At 39.0% G+C, this 17784-nt stretch overlaps 1 protein-coding gene across 1 annotated transcript in view; it reads left to right on the top strand.

Moving 5' to 3' along the window:
• Positions 1–659: 659 nt before the first annotated feature.
• Positions 660–17784, top strand: part of SH2D4B (SH2 domain containing 4B) — a gene marked incomplete at its 3' end in the record, with an annotated part of 64891 nt that continues 47766 nt past the window's right edge. Inside the window, exons 1-3 of the mRNA XM_082002112.1 lie at positions 660–1124; positions 13847–14006; positions 15121–15268. Of these exons, the coding sequence (XP_081858238.1) occupies positions 941–1124; positions 13847–14006; positions 15121–15268 (492 nt within the window). The 5' untranslated portion in view covers positions 660–940. The remainder of the gene's footprint in view (positions 1125–13846; positions 14007–15120; positions 15269–17784) is intronic.

Raw genomic sequence — 17784 nt, 5'->3', positions numbered from 1 at the left:
GCCACAATTTGCTCAAAGAGCAGCATTGTAACTTTCTCTAGTCACAAGGTGGAAAATTGAATTAACAGCAGGACTTGCATAGTCTGTGCGAACCGCTGAGAACTTACTCTTGTTTAATTAATATTAATTTACTATTTATAAAGTGATAACAAGATTCTTGTGGCTTGTGTTACATTTGCTTTTCATTTTAAAGGCATTTTAATCAGTTTGCTGCATTACATTATTTGTCAACACCAGGTAAATAGGACCTCTAATATGACCTACCCTGTTAAGGCTAGTTAACAGACAGGCTAGACTGCGAAATAAAATGCAAACTGGTTTCTCCTCTCTTCTGAGAAGAGATCAGTTCTCAAAGTGACATAGATATTGTTGCTGTAGGCGATACCTTTAACCATGCCATCACTTTATACCCCTGGGCAACGCTTACACCCTTGGGAGCGTACTGCTGCTGAAGGGAACCACTTGAGCTGAAAGTCTGAGACTTTCTCTACATTGAATTTCCCTCTGATTTCCTTCTGCTCAAGGGAGCAAAGCTGATGGGTTCAACCAAGAATCCGTTCGTTTTACCAGCTTGCAGTCAGGAGCACTGAAGTAACTTTTTTTTTCTCCCCTTTTCATTTTTTTCTGGGTTCCCCCCCCCCCCCCCCCTGTTCCTCCCCCTTCCTTTCACTTGACACCTATCCCTACCTTTGGAGGATGAGATAAGCAGAGGACTCCGTCCCTGTAAGAGACCAGGAACAGAACATGCCTGCACAAAGAGAGCCAGAGCAAGAACCAAACCGCTCCTGGGCCGGCAGGCGTGGGAGAGCTCCTTTGCTGTGGGTTGCTCCCTGGAGTGCCGCCAGTGGGGTTTTGTCACTGTAGTGAGTATAATTGGAAGCAAGTTTCTCTTTTTTTGTTTTTTTTTTTTTTGGGTTTGTTGGGTTTTTTTTTAGTCATCATGCTGCAGCAAATTTTGCATGACATGTATATTGACCCTGAGCTCCTGGCAGAGCTTAATGAAGAGCAAAAACAGATTTTGTTCTACAAAATGAGAGAAGAGCAGCTGAGACGCTGGAAGGAGAGGGAAGAAAAAGCACGAATGGAGGAGGCCATGCTGAGAAAGACAGTGAGGCGCAAACAGAGTAAGACTTGTAACCTCTGTCTATACTTAAGAGCTGGGGATGGTGGGCATGCAGCTGGCTGTGGTGCAGCAGGCATCTGGAAGACATTACAAGGAAGGGTGCCAGCTCCTCCCCATAGGCAAAAAGATAGCCTGGGGCAGCAAAAGCAGCATGTTCCTGCTCCTTGTCTCTCAAGGCTGGGGCTTTCACCCAGGGAATCACTATGGGAATAGTTTAGTTTGGGCGTAAGGGGAATCATTTTGAAGTGCTTCTTTCAGCCAGGAGTCTCCGCTCCTATTCTCTCAGCGTAACAGATGTACCACGGCCAAGTTTCCCCACCGATCCCAAGGCTTCTTTCTTCACCTACCGTTCCCACCCCTTGCCCCTCTCAGGCAAAAGGCAGTCTTGCCTGTGCCCTTGAGGTTTCTTGACCTGGCATTAAACGTTTCCAAGTGGCTGGAGTAGGAGTTGAATTCATGAATTTGAGCTTGTTTTGAAGGGCTGTTTGTGAATAAGATGGGACATCAGAACAGCCATACCATATGAGACTAAATTTCCAACTGTATTAGTAAACACTCTCTAAAATATCTTGTCTAGGTAATAGGATAATAATGGGGTGAGCATGTAAACAAAACCCCAACAACCAAAACAAACAAACAAACCAAAAAAACCCCCAGAAATGTGTTTTCATGCAATATGTAGCTAAGCTATGGAGCTCCTTCCACAGGCTGTTATGATGATATATATGTGTGTTGACTTAAAAAGCAAATATGCAAAATCGCACAAGAAAACATAAAAAAAAACAACTTCTCTAAATGTCATTTCCAAGTGTCTGGTCTTGGGTCTGAGCCATTTGGAATAAACAGAAATATTTATTTCCTTGCTCTATGAGCAAGCAGCTTCCAACTCTTTCCCCATTCACAGGATGAAGTTGTTCAGCTGATGCAAGATAGAAAATATTTTCATCTTGGAAATGTAGTTGCAGTGATTCCTCACTCAACAAGGAAATTTTACAGAGATATGTCAAACACTCCTTTCCCTGTGAAATGCCAAAGATCTTATCCTATCTTCAAATCTATTAAAACTTGAATATTCAAAATTTCTCATTTTCTAATAGCTATGTGATTCTGCAGTCAGTGTTGAAAGTATTGCTCATCTTAACACACCCATGGTAGAAAGCTTTGCTTGGAGCACCTTGCCACTGATCCATTATTGGATTCAGTTGTCAGACTTCAAAGGCTTAGATGCTCTGAACCGTAAAAAGTGCCCATTAGATAGTTAACAATTCAAAGACTGTTATTAAAGAAACATGTTTCAAAGCAACACTAGTTTCCAAGACTCACTTGAAGCAAAGGCCTTTATGAAATTATCTGGAGTAAGTTAAAATGGTAGTGTTAAAATAAAAGGGGAATGTTTGTAACACCCCAATCGGCCATAACAGGAGTTTAACATGTCCCCTCACAGATGGCAAGGTGGACATTGGAAAAACCTCATTCTGTTTAATTTCTATTTTCTACATGTTAGGGTTCTTACAGTGAATTGTGGTTTCCTAAGAGGAATGGCATTAAAATAGCTTCTCTCATACAGCATAAAAAGCTTGTTCATTTTGTTGATTGATTTGTAGCTGAGAAAAAAATTAAAAATGCACTTCAGCTCCACATACCAAAACAACATTATATCATTGAGATAATCTGTATTATGCTTATTCTTTGAGAAAGACAGATGCAGAAAAATCTAAGTGCAAAAATATTTACGTCATGATTTGTCTCAGTGTTGACACCTAAATTTCCATATATAAATTATATGTTAAACCTGTTCAGCTTCCTGCTACAGGAGACCATTTTCTGGGTAATTAATTTTCTGATTTATAAAGAATAAGAGAATGGAGAGCAGTAGAGTAACCTAAACATTCTATTTACTCTGACAAAAGTATTCACAAATACACATGGAGTTAAATTTCACAATAGCCGATTTCCATTTTACATTCTTAAATTGCCAATTTAAGGTATTGCTTAGGTTTGACTTTTGCCCACTGTTAGAAACTTTGTACTTCCTTCAGAACCGTACTGAAGAACTGATCTTACTGACTTTTTTGTAGAGAGGACTATTGGAATTAGATTTGCAATTCAGGCATTTGGTTCCAGTGAAAATAAATTTTGACTTCCATGAACTGATGCAGGCAACAGTTACAAAAAATAATTTCCATCTTTCAGGCATATCGTTCATTAAATATGCAGCCACTTGTAACTGATTCCTAATGTCCAGCTCTATAATATGGTGGTAAATGGACTCATAGTGGAGATAGTTTCTTGTTTTTAAAAAAAAGGTGGAAAAATGTTAACCAGGAATTATAGGTGTAAGATAGGAATTAGTGTGTAATATTTTTGCCTATATGACTCAAAGGGTCAGAGTAGATGCCTGTAATAATCCTTTCTTATCTTAAAATATGAGGTGTGGGGTGGCTTGGGGTTTTTTTTGTTTATTTGTTTGTTTTCTAAAAGACATTTGGTATCAACATTTTTGGACCTTGATGCTGCTTAGTTTTCAGTTTCCATTGATGTATAAGTGAATTTCCAAACATTCTCCCCCTGCTACATAGCGTGGAATATGTAGTATTTGTATTCCTGTTTAACATTAGAGGCTACCAGGAACTTCAGAGCTATCACAATACATGTTCTTTATTCCTTTGAAACTGAGGGATTTGAGCAGTTTCATCTGCAGGTTTTTGGTTTTGACTCTGTACTGCATGGCACAGGTTTTATGTTTGTGCTATTTTGTTGAAGCCAAGAGTTACTCTGGCATTATAGACATCTTTGTAGCTTGACATGTAGTAGAAAAGAGAGGCAAGACTTTAGTATCTCTAATGTTGTGCCGAGTTTCTGAAATTTTCTAGTTGACAGAAAAAATATTTATGTTGTTTCTGAATCTTTTATAAAAATGTCATGTCATAATTTTTTACTAATTTATTTGGAGTTATCTTTATAGGACTACTTTTCAAATTCTTCTATTTTCCTCATAGTTGGAATAGCTACATATGAAAACTGTAATAGAATGCTCCAAAAAGTGCTTGGGCTTGATCTGGAGTCCTATACCGCAATAGGTACAATTCTCCATCAATTCAAGAGCTTACCTGCGATGGTACAGGGGAGCCCAGCAGCACAGCAACAGGGGTGGATTTTTTCAAAAAAAAACAGAGCAGCGATTGTGAAGCCAATTTTGATTTTCTACAGTGAGCTGAGGATGAAGGGCTCTTGTGCAAGGTTTGGATGTGTAGTCTCACAGAAACCAGAAGTGCAGAGTTGGTGAGGAAAAAAAATGGTATGTGCAGGTCAGGTTGGCCTTGTTCTAGAGTTAAAATCATCAGCAGGTTTAGGGAATGCTTGTCAGTGTGATCATTTTTTAATTGTTTGGAAACCAGGTAGCAAAGACCCAAACTCTACAGCGATTTTTATAGAAGCGCCACTAAATGCAGATTGTCCATAAATGTCCTAGTCAGTACTAGGAAATTTCCTTCTTAGAAAACAAAAACAAATCCAAAACATGAAATAAGATATAAGTTGTTGAGAGTCTTTAGCAAGCCAAATTGTGTAACAGTCTATGTCTAATTAGTCTTCATTTCTAAAGAAAATATTAGTCACCTTCAGTAAACGCTAAATTGTGCCTGCTTTTCTATTTGTATTGTTTGGTTTCATGTGTCTCAAGGAAAGGTTAAAATGGAAATTTGTATCAGAATGAGTCAATGTTAAAGGAATTATCTCACTTTGGGGGTGAGTGAAATGTTTTCAGATTATTCAACAGTTTTAATTTCCTTTCCTAAAAACACAGATCTATGTCTACAAGGGAGCAATGTATAAACATCACTTCAGAATGAAATAATTCCTTTAGAAGATACTGAATAAACTGTTCCCATGTTTTTGCTGCTTGTACCTAGCCTACATTTGTACCTCGCCGAAAAATATTAGTAGAATTTCAGCATCATTTGGGTCCTGGCAAAACTGCAGCATTTAGTGAACTTACTCAAGGTAAAAAAAAAAGAAAGTATTTTGTGACTTTAATTAAATCATGGCTGCTGGCTTGTACTGAAATAGCTTCACAAGTGAGTTGAATTCTTGGAGGTCCGTCTCCGATTCGTTTACAAGTAACTCCTAGGCAGATCTTTCAGGAACATGTTTTCATTGTAATAAAACAGGCTGCCTTTTCTTACTGTGCTAAAGTCACTAAGGGAAGTCTCCTCAAAATTTCAAGATCCCGTGGGGATTTGCTGAGAGTTGACTGACGGGCAGCTTTGCAATTTGCAAAGAAACCTGTTTATTTGATCAGGCAGGAGCCCTTTAACCAGTATAGCAGAGTTGGGAGTAAGCAAAGGACCCTGCCAGTTTGGATTTTGACACTGATGCAGTATTCAGAGCTGTCAGCCTACCCAAAGTGAGATCTCAAACTATTGAGCATTAGGTAGCTGAAGGACAACCATGTAGGAGAGAAGACAACGCTGGTCTGCTGCTGCTTGTTCTGACACTTACTCATTGTGAACTGCAGCTCGCGATGTTCGGACAGGAGCTATTTGTAAACACTCGTATTTACCTGTCTTTAACAAGAGCAGCTGGGAGAAAATAAGGTAGGCTTGTCACAGCATTGCCAGAAAATAATTTCGTTATCTAAATGGCATTTGTGTTAGAAAAACATTAGAGAATAGATGAAGCTATTTGGAAGCAAGCATTTCAGGTATCACAAGTGGGTGGTTGGAGGATAGATCTGTGTCACATGTGAAGGCCAGCGACTGGGCATGTGTTTCAGTAGGTGTACAAAGGGTGAGTGGGTGTACATGTAGTGACTTTTTTTCTATGGTTTTGAACCAGAAATGTACTCCTCATTTACACTAAGGTCTCTACACACTCTGGTAATGCTTAGCTAAGATCTCATCTCCTACAGAGATGAACCCCTGGCAGTGTTCGCTGCTTCTTTCTCTGTATCATTGGATATGGGTCTAACGCGAGACATCAGACCTGACTATTTCTGAAACTTCTGGCTGTATGTGGTCTTGAATTCTGTAGAGCCCTGTCTTTTGTTTCCGATTCAGATACAACTGAAAAAGCAACAGCAGAACACTAGCGAGAACATTAGAATTATTTTTGTTGGGGAACTGAACCAACTAAGTTGAAGTCGTCGGAAAAGTTTTAATGTAACATTCACAACATGTATAGCAGCTTGTGATATGACGCAGTTTTGTTAGTACTGTTATACTTCGGGGCCGAGCTCAGCTCCTCAGAGCTCGTGCTCAGTGTGACTATGTACTGATGTACGGTTAAACTGCAGCTTCTAAACTGTCTGTTCACGTCTCTGAACCTGGGGCTAGAAAAAGACCCCCAGCCGCCATATGACCCAAATGTGTACCAGATGGAACAAGTCCAGAGGGACTTCTCTGGCCTCCTAGGATTATCCGTAAGTCTGTACTTTTTAGTCTCAGATCCTGCCCTGCAGCTGACTTCTCTGCTTTGCAGAAAAGTAAGAGCAGAATATTGCTGGCTACCTGGGCCTTATTACACTGGCCACTTCTCTTGCACATGTGCAATCCTCAGTGCTCCTGTTGTCTGAAGCATCTGGCATCAGTCGTGTTCGGAGAGGCTACTGGGTTAATGGAGCCTCTGGCATGGAGACCATCCCTGTGTTTCTCCGCGACACTGTGTTCCTCAGCCTGTGGGGACACAGTGGTGTTAGATGGGCTTTCTTGTACACACTAGTGCTGTGGTAATGATATGAGGTTGTGACTCTCTACAGGCATGTGAATACTTGATATGGGAAGAGAGCAGTACTGCAGCCAAGGGGAGAATGGGATTTGCCCGGGCTAATTCAATATTTCCTTGCTGATTTTTGCCAGCTTTTAGCATAAATGACCAAAACAATCAAGGACAGAGGCACCAGGTTTTGATAGCAGGAGTTGGAAGACATGGGAAAACTCAATGTTTTCAAGTCATCAGTGGGCTTAGCCAGACACTGATGGTGGTTCATTAACCTTCAAGTCCACTCGGGTACTGTGGTGTAGAAAATCTCACTGTAGTGGTATAGTTGTCCCTGCTTTTGTGATCTTGCGTGCCTGATAAAAGGAGTTGGTGCAAACTTGCCACGCTGCGTTAAGTAGGGGAGTCTGGTCAGAAAGTGATCCATAGTTCTCTCTCTCCATTCTGTGACGGAACCCTTATCCTTCTGCTTTGAGTTTCCAGCAGACCCTGAAGTAGCCGTGCGGGCTTGTTTTCGTTTGTTCTGCAGCAGTGGGAAAATCTGGATGCTTTGTGATAGCTCTGTGTGAGAAACCAAGCCCTGTATATAGCTTTTACTCTTTACAAGAGGCAATTGAGATCAGAAATTATAGTGCTATGTTCTTGACTGTATTTTTTTTAATGAAGGAAAAAAAAATCAAATTAATGATACTGATGTGAATGATGTTACAACCTTTGACTTTGACCTGATGTGTACCTGTATTTTATACTGTTTGCACTGAAAGGGTCATTAAAATGGACAGACGAGAGACTACCTCTAGATTGTACAGAGTTAGAACATTGTCGTTAAGAAAGAGTTCTGAATTTATCTCCCAGCTGAAAGTGGGCAAATTCCAAAATTGTTACGTGTAACAGAGTGCCTTGGCCAGGGAGCCAAGAAAATATCTGGGACATGCTAGATAGAGACCACATAAATGCCACTTTATTTCTGTGTTTCTTTTTTTGTTGCTCTTCTTTTTCGGTTTACAATATGCAAACCTGTATGTGCACATTGCATGTATACATACCAAGTGATAATGCAAACCCACATACCTTTGAGTGTTACAGACAGTTATCTTTGCTACATTTGTTAATTACCATAATCTTATTTGAGTAACTGTTTCCTCCCTTAACGTTTGCTCTCTTGCAGTCGCTCTTCCTTTATTTGATCCTGCAGGGATATATTGCAGCATAATTATTTCCATGGTAACAGGCTGTAATTCCATAAACAGAAGATTGAGTTTGTTATATGATTAGGAAGCAGCTGGAGAGCTACGAAGGCTGATTTTTCAGCTATGCTGAGATCTTCAACCCTTATTGATATATTAATGTAAATCAGCTGAATTTCTTTCTCCCTCTGCAAACCCTCCTTTAAATAGAAAAGCACACAACACAGCATTGAAATGGAAGGGTGTGCAAAGTGAAATGTTGTGGGGACGCTTGAGAAGTTCAGAATTTTTCCCACATTTTCTTGTTGTTTTAAGAATTGAAGCGATTGGGTTTTTTTAACATATTCTTGAGAGGGGTTCATGGTCCTATGACTATTGGCAGGGGCAGACCACAGAATTAATTATAGCAGATCTTCAGTTTATTGTGGGATTATGTTATTTTTATTTTTTTCATTTACTACCTGATTATTCTGTATGTATTTTAATGGATTTACTGCAGTTAACATTTGGAAAAGTGCATTCTGTCCTTTGAACAGACTCTCAGAAACACTCACAGTAATTTCCTAGATTTTCTCCTTGGAAGTGCAATTGTGTGTGTGTGTGTTTTTATTTTTTAAAAATAATTAAATAAAATAGTTGTACTGGGTAAGCTCAAGGAACTGAGAACAGCCTCAAGCTCACGTTCTCACTTTCATTCTAATCAATGTGCTTCCAACACACGTCCTGCAGCTAATGAAACTCTTGAATGGGACATCATCTACTCTGCAGACTATCAAAATTTCAAGCTTCTACTTTGAAGAAGCCATAAAAATCATTTGTTCAGAAAGCCAAGGGTAAAATCTCATGTAAAACACATTGTGCTTAGACCAAAGTATACCAGATATCTAAACTGCAAAAGAACAAACAACCCCCAACCCTACAAACACACCACAAGCTACAGTTTATCTCTGACAAAAGCAGATCAGGCTGCAGCTTGATGTCAGCAGTGGGTGCTCATGCAGCCTGTTTCAAATGCAGAATAAGTTTCAGGAGCCTTTTTCTAGCACAGAGAGGGAAAAGAAAAGGAATATTTTATAAAGAGAGAGTCAAAGGATATTTGTATGGCTACAAAGCTTTCCAGCGAGTGAGGAAGGAGAGTCAGTTGCTATTACAGAGATCTGTAGCTTCCAAGTAGGAGAACTATTGTGGGAAGTCCAGCCTCAGAGGAGCAAGACTGTTGATGGAAATAGCAGTCTCTTTCGAGAAAGTTTAAGCAGACTTTGAATGCTGTTCCATGTTTCTGAGATGATAAATCAGCAATCTTCTAATTTTCTGAATTTACAGTCGACGCAGGCTCTGGTGCTCCCTACGACAGAAAGGCGCTTGGGGTTACTTGGCGTTCTCTATCGTTTTGCTGGACTCAGCAGGCGGACTGTGGCTACGTGACAGCACAGCTGGCACACTTGACACCAAATCTGGCCTCTAGTGGTCCTTGGAGGAGTTCCCTTGTAAACATTGGAGATGGGTCGGAAATGGGAATTGTCGGGGATGCTGTAACTGTTAAAGCAATGACGAACAAGCTTGCAGGAAGGAAGCTGACTCCAGTAGTGTTCCATTTGCTCTGATTACTGTTATTTTTGAAGCACTTTTAATTAGAAGCATGCAAAAAAATGAAGCCAGATATAGCCCAAACTGTCATTTAAAAAAACCCAAACCAATCAAAAAGCTTCACCAAACACAAGAAAAACCTCAAAACTCAATCCGTGGTTCTGCTCCTCTGTCCCAACTCACGGTTGCACTCCAGCACTGTGTATGTGTGTATGAGATTAGTAGTGCTGCTGGTAGAGACTAATAATTCTTATAGGTGAGAACCTCAAGTTTACTATTGCTCTCTACAGCATTGTTTTATATTTTCACTGTTGTTATAGAATTGACTGCGTAAGTACAAACAAATAGAAAACATGATTTGGTGTTATTTTTGATTGTATGTGTTTATATATGCAAATGTGTGTGCTCTTGGTTCAGGCTGTAGGTCTCCAAGAAAGTTTTTACTGTGATTCCTTTGTGCTGCAAATTTGGGACACCTGATTTTGCGTTTGTCTGGAGTAAGGAGCAATATCCAGTAACCAATTTACTGGTCTTAAAGCAGTATGGATATAGGTTTAGGCAAAGTCTGTGGGAGATACTAATTCACGGCGGAGCTACAGAACTGCAAGAATTACTGTTGCCTTCTTGTGGTCCTACAGAGTTGTTTTAGACAAAACGGGTAGAATACCACAGCAGATAAATTGTTGGTCTGAAGAGTAGAGATGGAAAAGACTTGATAAATTATTCAGTACGTTTTCCTGACAAAGCAGTGTTTGATTCTAAAAGACTTCCATTTCTACTCTCCAATCCAGACTAATTTTGATGTCCGCTACTTCCTAATGGCAATTATTCACAGGCTGCCTCAGTCTCTCCAGGAAAAGAAAAGTATTTTGTGGTCAAGGCACAAGACTGGGAGTCAAGAAGTTTAACTTTTATTTCCTGACTCTGCATTAGGCTTTGTGACTGGGCTCAGAAGCTTGCTCCTGAATGGGAAACATGAGCTTCCCTTGCCTCTTTATCACCTAGATTTCAAATTTGTTTAGTCAGGATGTCTCTTCCATTTGGATTTAGTGGAATTTTTCTTTTTTTTTCTATTTCTGTTTCATTTGGAAATAAAGTGTGTTAACAAAATACCTTATTTTGCAGAAAACGTAATATTTGAGAGGCATCTTAAAGCAGAAATTATTTTATTATAATCAGCCCTCAATGGTGGTAATTCTCTGCTTGCAAAGCAGACGACACTAGTTTCCTAAAAATATTAAGGAAAATAATTTTCTGTACTTTCAGCTCAGATCTTGCAATTGTTTCAACAGTTTAGAAGTGCAAGCCCAGTATCGTTAGCCTAGAAGAGCTGATGCTGACCACTGGAACTTGATTCTGCAGGCTGTAAAGACTTTTTGCGTGGCAGGAATTCTGTTTTGACAGTGCCAGGTTTTTTTTTATCCTGAGCTCCTTATTTCGTTCCCTGCACACTCATTTTTGAATGTTATTCTGTGCTAGGAAACTACCTTGGTTTATGATCAGATTGTACAGTAAAGCACATCTCCAAATTTATGGGAGTGTAGGTTTAAGGGAAGATTTGCATGGGAGTCATTTCTTGAAGTAAATGGGTTAGTTGGATGTGAAAAAGACCTTCTCTTTTTCTAAAGAAAAACCCGAATAAAGGTATATGTGCTCAAGTTGAATTGTTTTAAAATTGTATATGTGGAGGTCTCTCTGTTTAATGCTGAAGCTTAAAAATGCCAGATTGTTTGATATTGCTATTATCTTTCAGCTTGAACTATGGATGCATATACAGTAGTGTACTGTACTGTATATGTAGTATACAGTAGTTAGTGCTGAACCAACAATATGTTATACTGATGTTTTCAAAAGTTTTACATCTACTGTCTGTAGCTTCAGAAGGGAGATCCATTGTTTGAAAAGGAAGAAAGAGAAAAATTTCTCAAGACATGTCTACAAATCAACCATCTGTTTTATGGGGTGGGGTAGTAATGGATAGGTTATGCCTCTGAGAAACATATTAATGACTCTTTAGCACAGAAAACCTGGAAAGAAGCAAAGATAAAATTTGTCTGCTTACCTGAAAGTTTTTTTTTTTTAAATTCTCTCTCCATCTGGTAAGCTCATAAATAAGCAGAAGTAGTGAAGTTGTCTCAGAAAAGTAGAAGTATTTTGTATCTACCAGTTATGATACAAATACATTAACGAGGCACGTTGTTTGCCAAATTGTCTTTAAAGTACGAAATAAAGGGGAACAATTAGGATACCCAGATTCCTCCCAGGAGAGAGGACATGGGCCACTGTTAAAACAAAAACTGCCATTGGTTATGTGGGATCAATACTCCTGGGAAGTCATTCCATACTTCTCAAGATACTTTACCATGAAGTGCAGTAGGTGAAAACCTTACGGACAAATATGATATGGCCACCCAGTTCTCAGCAGACAGTGTTCAAATGCTGTATCCAAAAAATACAACATAAATGTTGTGCTGACAGGAACACGGAAAAGTACAGAATAGGAACCACAATAAAATACATTCACATTTATAACCCGAGACATAATCTGATACACTGTGAAAGAGCAAATGCTTTTGAGAGTTATTGAAGGAAAACATTATTAGCTTAAATTTACACCCCCTTTGAAGCCGGTACCATTAGGCCAACACTGGGAATTCGTATAAATCACATTTTCAAATTTGATATGGAATATTAGCTTTCATTGAGAGATCGGATATTAGTTGCCTTCAATTTGTATTGTCAACACTTGCGAGTGTGAGTTGACAGTGGCACTGCTTGCTGTCAGCAGCCCCGCTTCGTTCCCTCCTGCAGTCTTCTCTCTTCAGTCTGGGCTGTCAAAAACACCCTATTGATTGTGCATCAGGAAACTTAATCGGGTTAAATGGATACTGTCCTATTGCGGAACAACAGGCAGCTGAAGGTGAGAGTAGCTAAGCTGATGCTGGTAGAGACAGACTCAGAAAGACTGGAAGCAAAGACTGGCCATTCAAGTAGGACCAGGTTTCTTTTAACTCTTATGGGAGCATCAGAGAAAAACTACCTAGGAAAACGACAAACTGTCCAATTCTGTCACGTTTTCAAACGAGACGGGTTACCTTCTAGAAGCTAAGTGGCCACACACAATTTACTAACCTCAATATTTGGGCAAGAGGATGAAATCTCGTGGACTGTAATATAGTGAGATGAGTGCTGTGCCTTTGTGGCCTGTCAGCGTGCGTTCTTTAAAATAAATCTCTTGTCCATCTTGGCAACGGTCTTCGTGGTAGAATCTCCTTTTGTGAAGAACAGTTTCAACAAATTTGCAAGAAACAAAACAAAAATGGATGCATAAGAGGTGTTTATACCAACTCCTTAATATGAACCTCTAAAATGCATAAAATATCTGTGAGTTATACATACAAAAGCAGAAGGAAAAGAACAAACCACACTAAGCCAGGTAGTGTATGTAACTACAAAAATGTATTCAGATAGGATCTAATCTAGTGCCCTTTGTAGTCAGCAGGAATGCTGTCATTGATTCTTGGACACGAAGGTTCATCACACATAGTCTTTTCTGGTGTTTTTAAAATCACTCTGTCAACACAGTAACTAGATTTTTTGCATGGTGTCTTTCATAAAAACTGAACCAGAAACTTAATCTCTTTCAACTGCCTACCTGAACAGAAAAGCTGCTGCCGTGCTGTGTGCTCGGAGTATGCAGGCTTTCTGAAACTCCTCCTTCACATAGTGGGAGCAGGAAATTCCCGGATTTTTTGCAGGGATTCCGATGAAGTCTCTCTATGCTTGATGCTCAACATTCTCTGTGTGCTGAGGCATTGCTAGTCGCATCATGTCACTGGTTGTTGTCGTCGCTCCATCTCTTTTTCCATTCTCTTCATTCATCCCTTGCCGAGTAAAGCAAGAAAATGTACTTGTAACAATTGAAAAGGGATCATAATACCTAAATTCTTGGAAATGTATGCCAGAATGAATAATTCTTTTTTTTTTTTTTTTTTTGTGGGACAGTGAACCTTGAAAGATTGTGTGATCTGGCATGTACAAGCCCTTCCCCCCCAGCATGGTAGATTGATCAAATCTGAAGATTTCATCTAACCTCTTAGTAATGTTTTATTCTGCATTGTAAATTGCAAGCTTAATATTATTAAATTGCAGATCTCCTATCTTTTCATCTATATTTACACAAGAGTTTGAGCCAGTATTTATGGCTTTTGTTTCTTCTTGGTGACTGTTACAGGTAATGGCAAGCATGTGCAGTGGCTACGTGGGAAGGACGGTGAGGTCTGGGTCTGGGTTATGGGAGAAGCCCCGGGTGACAAACCGTATGAACAGATATCAGAGGAGCTAATAGCAGAGCGAGCCAGGCAGCAAGCGCAGAAGGAGGCAGAGGAACTATGGTGAGGATCTAAGAATCTGAATTCAGGGTCCACTTGGCATAATGGGAGGCATGGCCTTGTGGAAAGGTGGCAGGTAATGGTGGGTAAAACTGGTAAGTACGTTTTGTGAACATTTGCTTTCACTTTTTTTGTCAATTTTTCAGCACGTGAAAAATGTAATTTTATTGTTATTGAGTACCGAAAACCAAAAAACCTCTTTCACAAAAGAAGTGAAGCAAACCTTTTTTGGGGGGGAATTTTGCTAAACCATTGACCAGTTTGTAAATAAATAACAATGAAACAATCTGTTTTTGAGATGATTGAATTAAAAATGTTTTGTCGTATTACACATCTATGCCCACAATGGGGATTTCGTACGTAAAATCCTTTTTGAAATTGGTTTTATTTGCATATGGCTTGTACTAATCCTTATCCCAACAGTTCAGAAACTGATTACACAAGTGCCATGCTGATGTTTCCAACAGGGCCTCTTCCAGCCTTGGGAGAGATTCAAAAGTGTTTTGATGCTTGATATTGTCGGGAAGAAGGCCACCTGCCTCCTGCACTTCCTTCTGCAGCGCAGCACTGAAAAGTGATACTTTAAATATCAGATTATTCTGTATTATTCCTTTTCATATGTGATTCTTCTTGCTTATAGTCATTGCATGTTTAAGCAGGAATTAAAAGCTTCAACCTGTGCTGTGTTCCTTTTACGTTGTAAGTACTCATAAACAAGCTACTGTAAGAACCTGGTAGACATTTGCATTGACATTTGAGAGACAATTCCCAATCAGGCTTTGCTAGACTGACAGAAAAAAAAAATCTATTTTTTCAGCCAGGGAAGGAAAAATATAGGGTATGACTCAAAGACATCCAAGAAATACTTTTCTAATTTAGAAGGTTCTATTTTAATTAGTCATTTATCAAAAATTGAAAATGTCTGCTTTCTGGATAGTTTCTTCAAATCTGATTTGTGGTAGGTCTCTTGTTAAACACGTTTAAATTTTTTCCTTTTATACTTCCATGAAGTTTTATGCTAAATAATTGTTGCAACCAGTAAGCCAGTATTGATCCTCCATTTAAAAAAAGTAATCAGTGTCTTAAATTACTCTGCTTTTCAAATTCTTTTCTGAAGGAGACAAAAGGAGGCTGAGATTACAAAGAAATTCCGGGATGCTATGGCTCAAGAAAAAGCCAGAATAGTGGCAGAAAAATGGAAAATAGAGATGGAAGATCGGAAAGCTGCCAAATTGGAGGAGGAAAAAATTCAGGAGGAACTGAAGGTTTGCATAGAATAATTTAGGGGTTTTAATAGTGTTTTTATATAGATCCAAAGTTCTTGTCACCTTCAGTGCATGTTTATTAGTACGCTTTAAAACCCAGAGTTGTAATTTCTCATCCTGGAATATACAAATAGCTACATGGTGTTCACCAGAACAGCTGGGTGAGTGATGTGAAAAAATTATATATCTCATTCAAAAGTGTCAGGACTATCAAACTGGTTATTCAGCTCTCACATTAACAGAATTGTTCAGTCAGCTGCGCTGAGTGAATCATACTTGGAGGGGGGAAATGTACAATTGTGAAATGTCTCATTTTAAGTTAGTTTGCTTGAACATTTTTTGTGTATTTTGGATGAATTGTTCACATACTTAACTTGAAAATTCTGTCACTACTTTCTTTAATATAATGAGGGGTGGATCCTTCTCCTACTCAACATATGGGAAAAGTCCAGTTGGCTTCTGTGGGAGAAGTTCATTTGCCTGTTTTTTATTGATTTCATCATGAATTTTTTATGAGCTCAGTTATAGTTTCTTAATGTTGGTTTGAAATAATATTTTTCTCACATTCTCCTGTTGAAAATAACACTTTGAAAACTGAACAGGAAAAGATGGCCATTGTCTACCCTTCTCATATTACTTTATACAGATAAAATTGTGTTTAAAAATGAGAAAACAAAATATAATTGGTTTAGCGTGCAGAAAAATTATCACAGTCTTCTGAGCCTGGGTTGTGCACTCTGGGACTGCACGGGATTTGTGAGGCTGGGTTTCTATAGAGAAGACTTTTAGCAAAATATGACTCCTAGGAGATCTGCATCGAGTAACTTCCGTCTACACTCCTCTCCCCTGCTGACAGCTTGTTATGTCCTTTTTCCCTCCCTGGGATGGTGACTGAAGGTGTGGAAAGTGCAGATAGACTCCCCCCTTGTCCTCTGCGATGGGAAGAATGCTGAAAAACTCATTGTTAAATTTATGCGGTTTGATTACAAACTAGAGTCAGCAAGTTGCTTGTCATTCTATCAACTGTGGGACTGGGATTTGAGGGTGGTTATGTAGCACAAAGCTAAAGCCTCCCCTGCAGAAAGTTGCTGATTTACCTTTGCAGAATTAATTTGAATTCATAGGAGAGAACAGGGCCTTTGAAATTTGATGTCAACGAGTAATGAAACTATACCTTTCAAGTGCTTTTATTAATGTATGAATAATGAGCAGAGCAGCTAATTAAATGCTCTTTCCTTTGCTTTCCGGAAAGCAAAGCCCTCTTGAACAAAGACTGATACAGATCTGTTCACTTATATCTCTGTGGTTGGTTTACAGTGCACTTGATGGAGTAAATGTCCACAAGCTCACTGTTGTTCTTCTGTTTCAAAGAGACTTTTTCAAAAAGCAAAGTGAGCAACTTGTGAGACTTTTAGTGGCCAGCAGTCATAATTTTCTGTTAAGGAAAACTTTTCAGTTGTTGATACAGTTTAAAAGGAATGGTACTGAATTCTGCTCATTTTCGTATCGATCGAAAGGTAATGTCACAGTGATCTGTGTTCCCACTGTTTCTCGGGAAGCGAGCAGGTATCTTCCATCCAACTGTGTGCCTGGCAGGAGTAAGAATTGCACTGCTGTAAGTGGGGTGAGAATTTGGTTCAGTTTCTATTTTGAATTTCAAACACTAACTTTTGGCCAGGATTTCTTCAGCCCTATTCATAAAGTTGCCAACATCTTTATCAAAGAAACAGAAATCTTTTTTTCCCCTATGGTTTCCTTTAAAACAAGTATTTGAAGAGAATAGTTGCAAAAATATAAATAAATGGACCAAAATGTTTAAGACAAGACCCAGCAGAAATTAACTCTTTGGCTTCAAAAATTAGTTTGGAAACAAGATATTATGCAGTGGTTATTTTTTTTAAATGCCGTTTTATTGAGTGTGCTCCCAACATTTGCTCTATTAATACAACATAGTCTAATTACCCTTCCAGCTCTGGGTCTTCAACTACTTCTATAATTTGAGATCTGTTAGGAGGGACTTGGACTAACATAAGGTTCCACCAGCAGACGTCCAAATGCAGGACTGATCCCTGGTACTCTAAACACCACACCTTTGCTACTCAGAAGAATGTATCTATTACTTGGTCTTGAAAGAGCAGATCTTGTATATAGTGCTGTATAACTACTTAAAAACAGTAAAAGCATTTCAAAGACAAGTGAATCTCACAGGCTAATATGAGGGAGTTGACTTCTCTGTCTACTGACTTATTTAAGCTCACTTGGCTTTCCTTTTCCTTCCCGTTTTTACTCTTTTGTTGTGCAGTGGAAGTAGTACAAGCGATATTTACAAGCTGAATGAGTGGAAAGGTACCTAGACAGGAAAATAGGAAAGTTGTATTTCTGGCATCTACCTCCAACTCCAGAAAATGAATAGAACTAAGGTGTTGAGAAAAAGATGAATTAATGACTCTACTCATGTATGACTGCAGTCATTGAAATCATGAAGAAATGTACCTTTCATGAATGATTCAGGGTAT

The sequence above is a fragment of the Phaethon aethereus genome (genome assembly GCF_964289735.1).
Source record: "Phaethon aethereus genome assembly, chromosome: 7".
Lineage (NCBI taxonomy): Eukaryota > Metazoa > Chordata > Aves > Phaethontiformes > Phaethontidae > Phaethon > Phaethon aethereus.
Note: the sequence above shows the minus strand (reverse complement) of the source record. Positions and strands in the feature narration are given on the sequence as shown.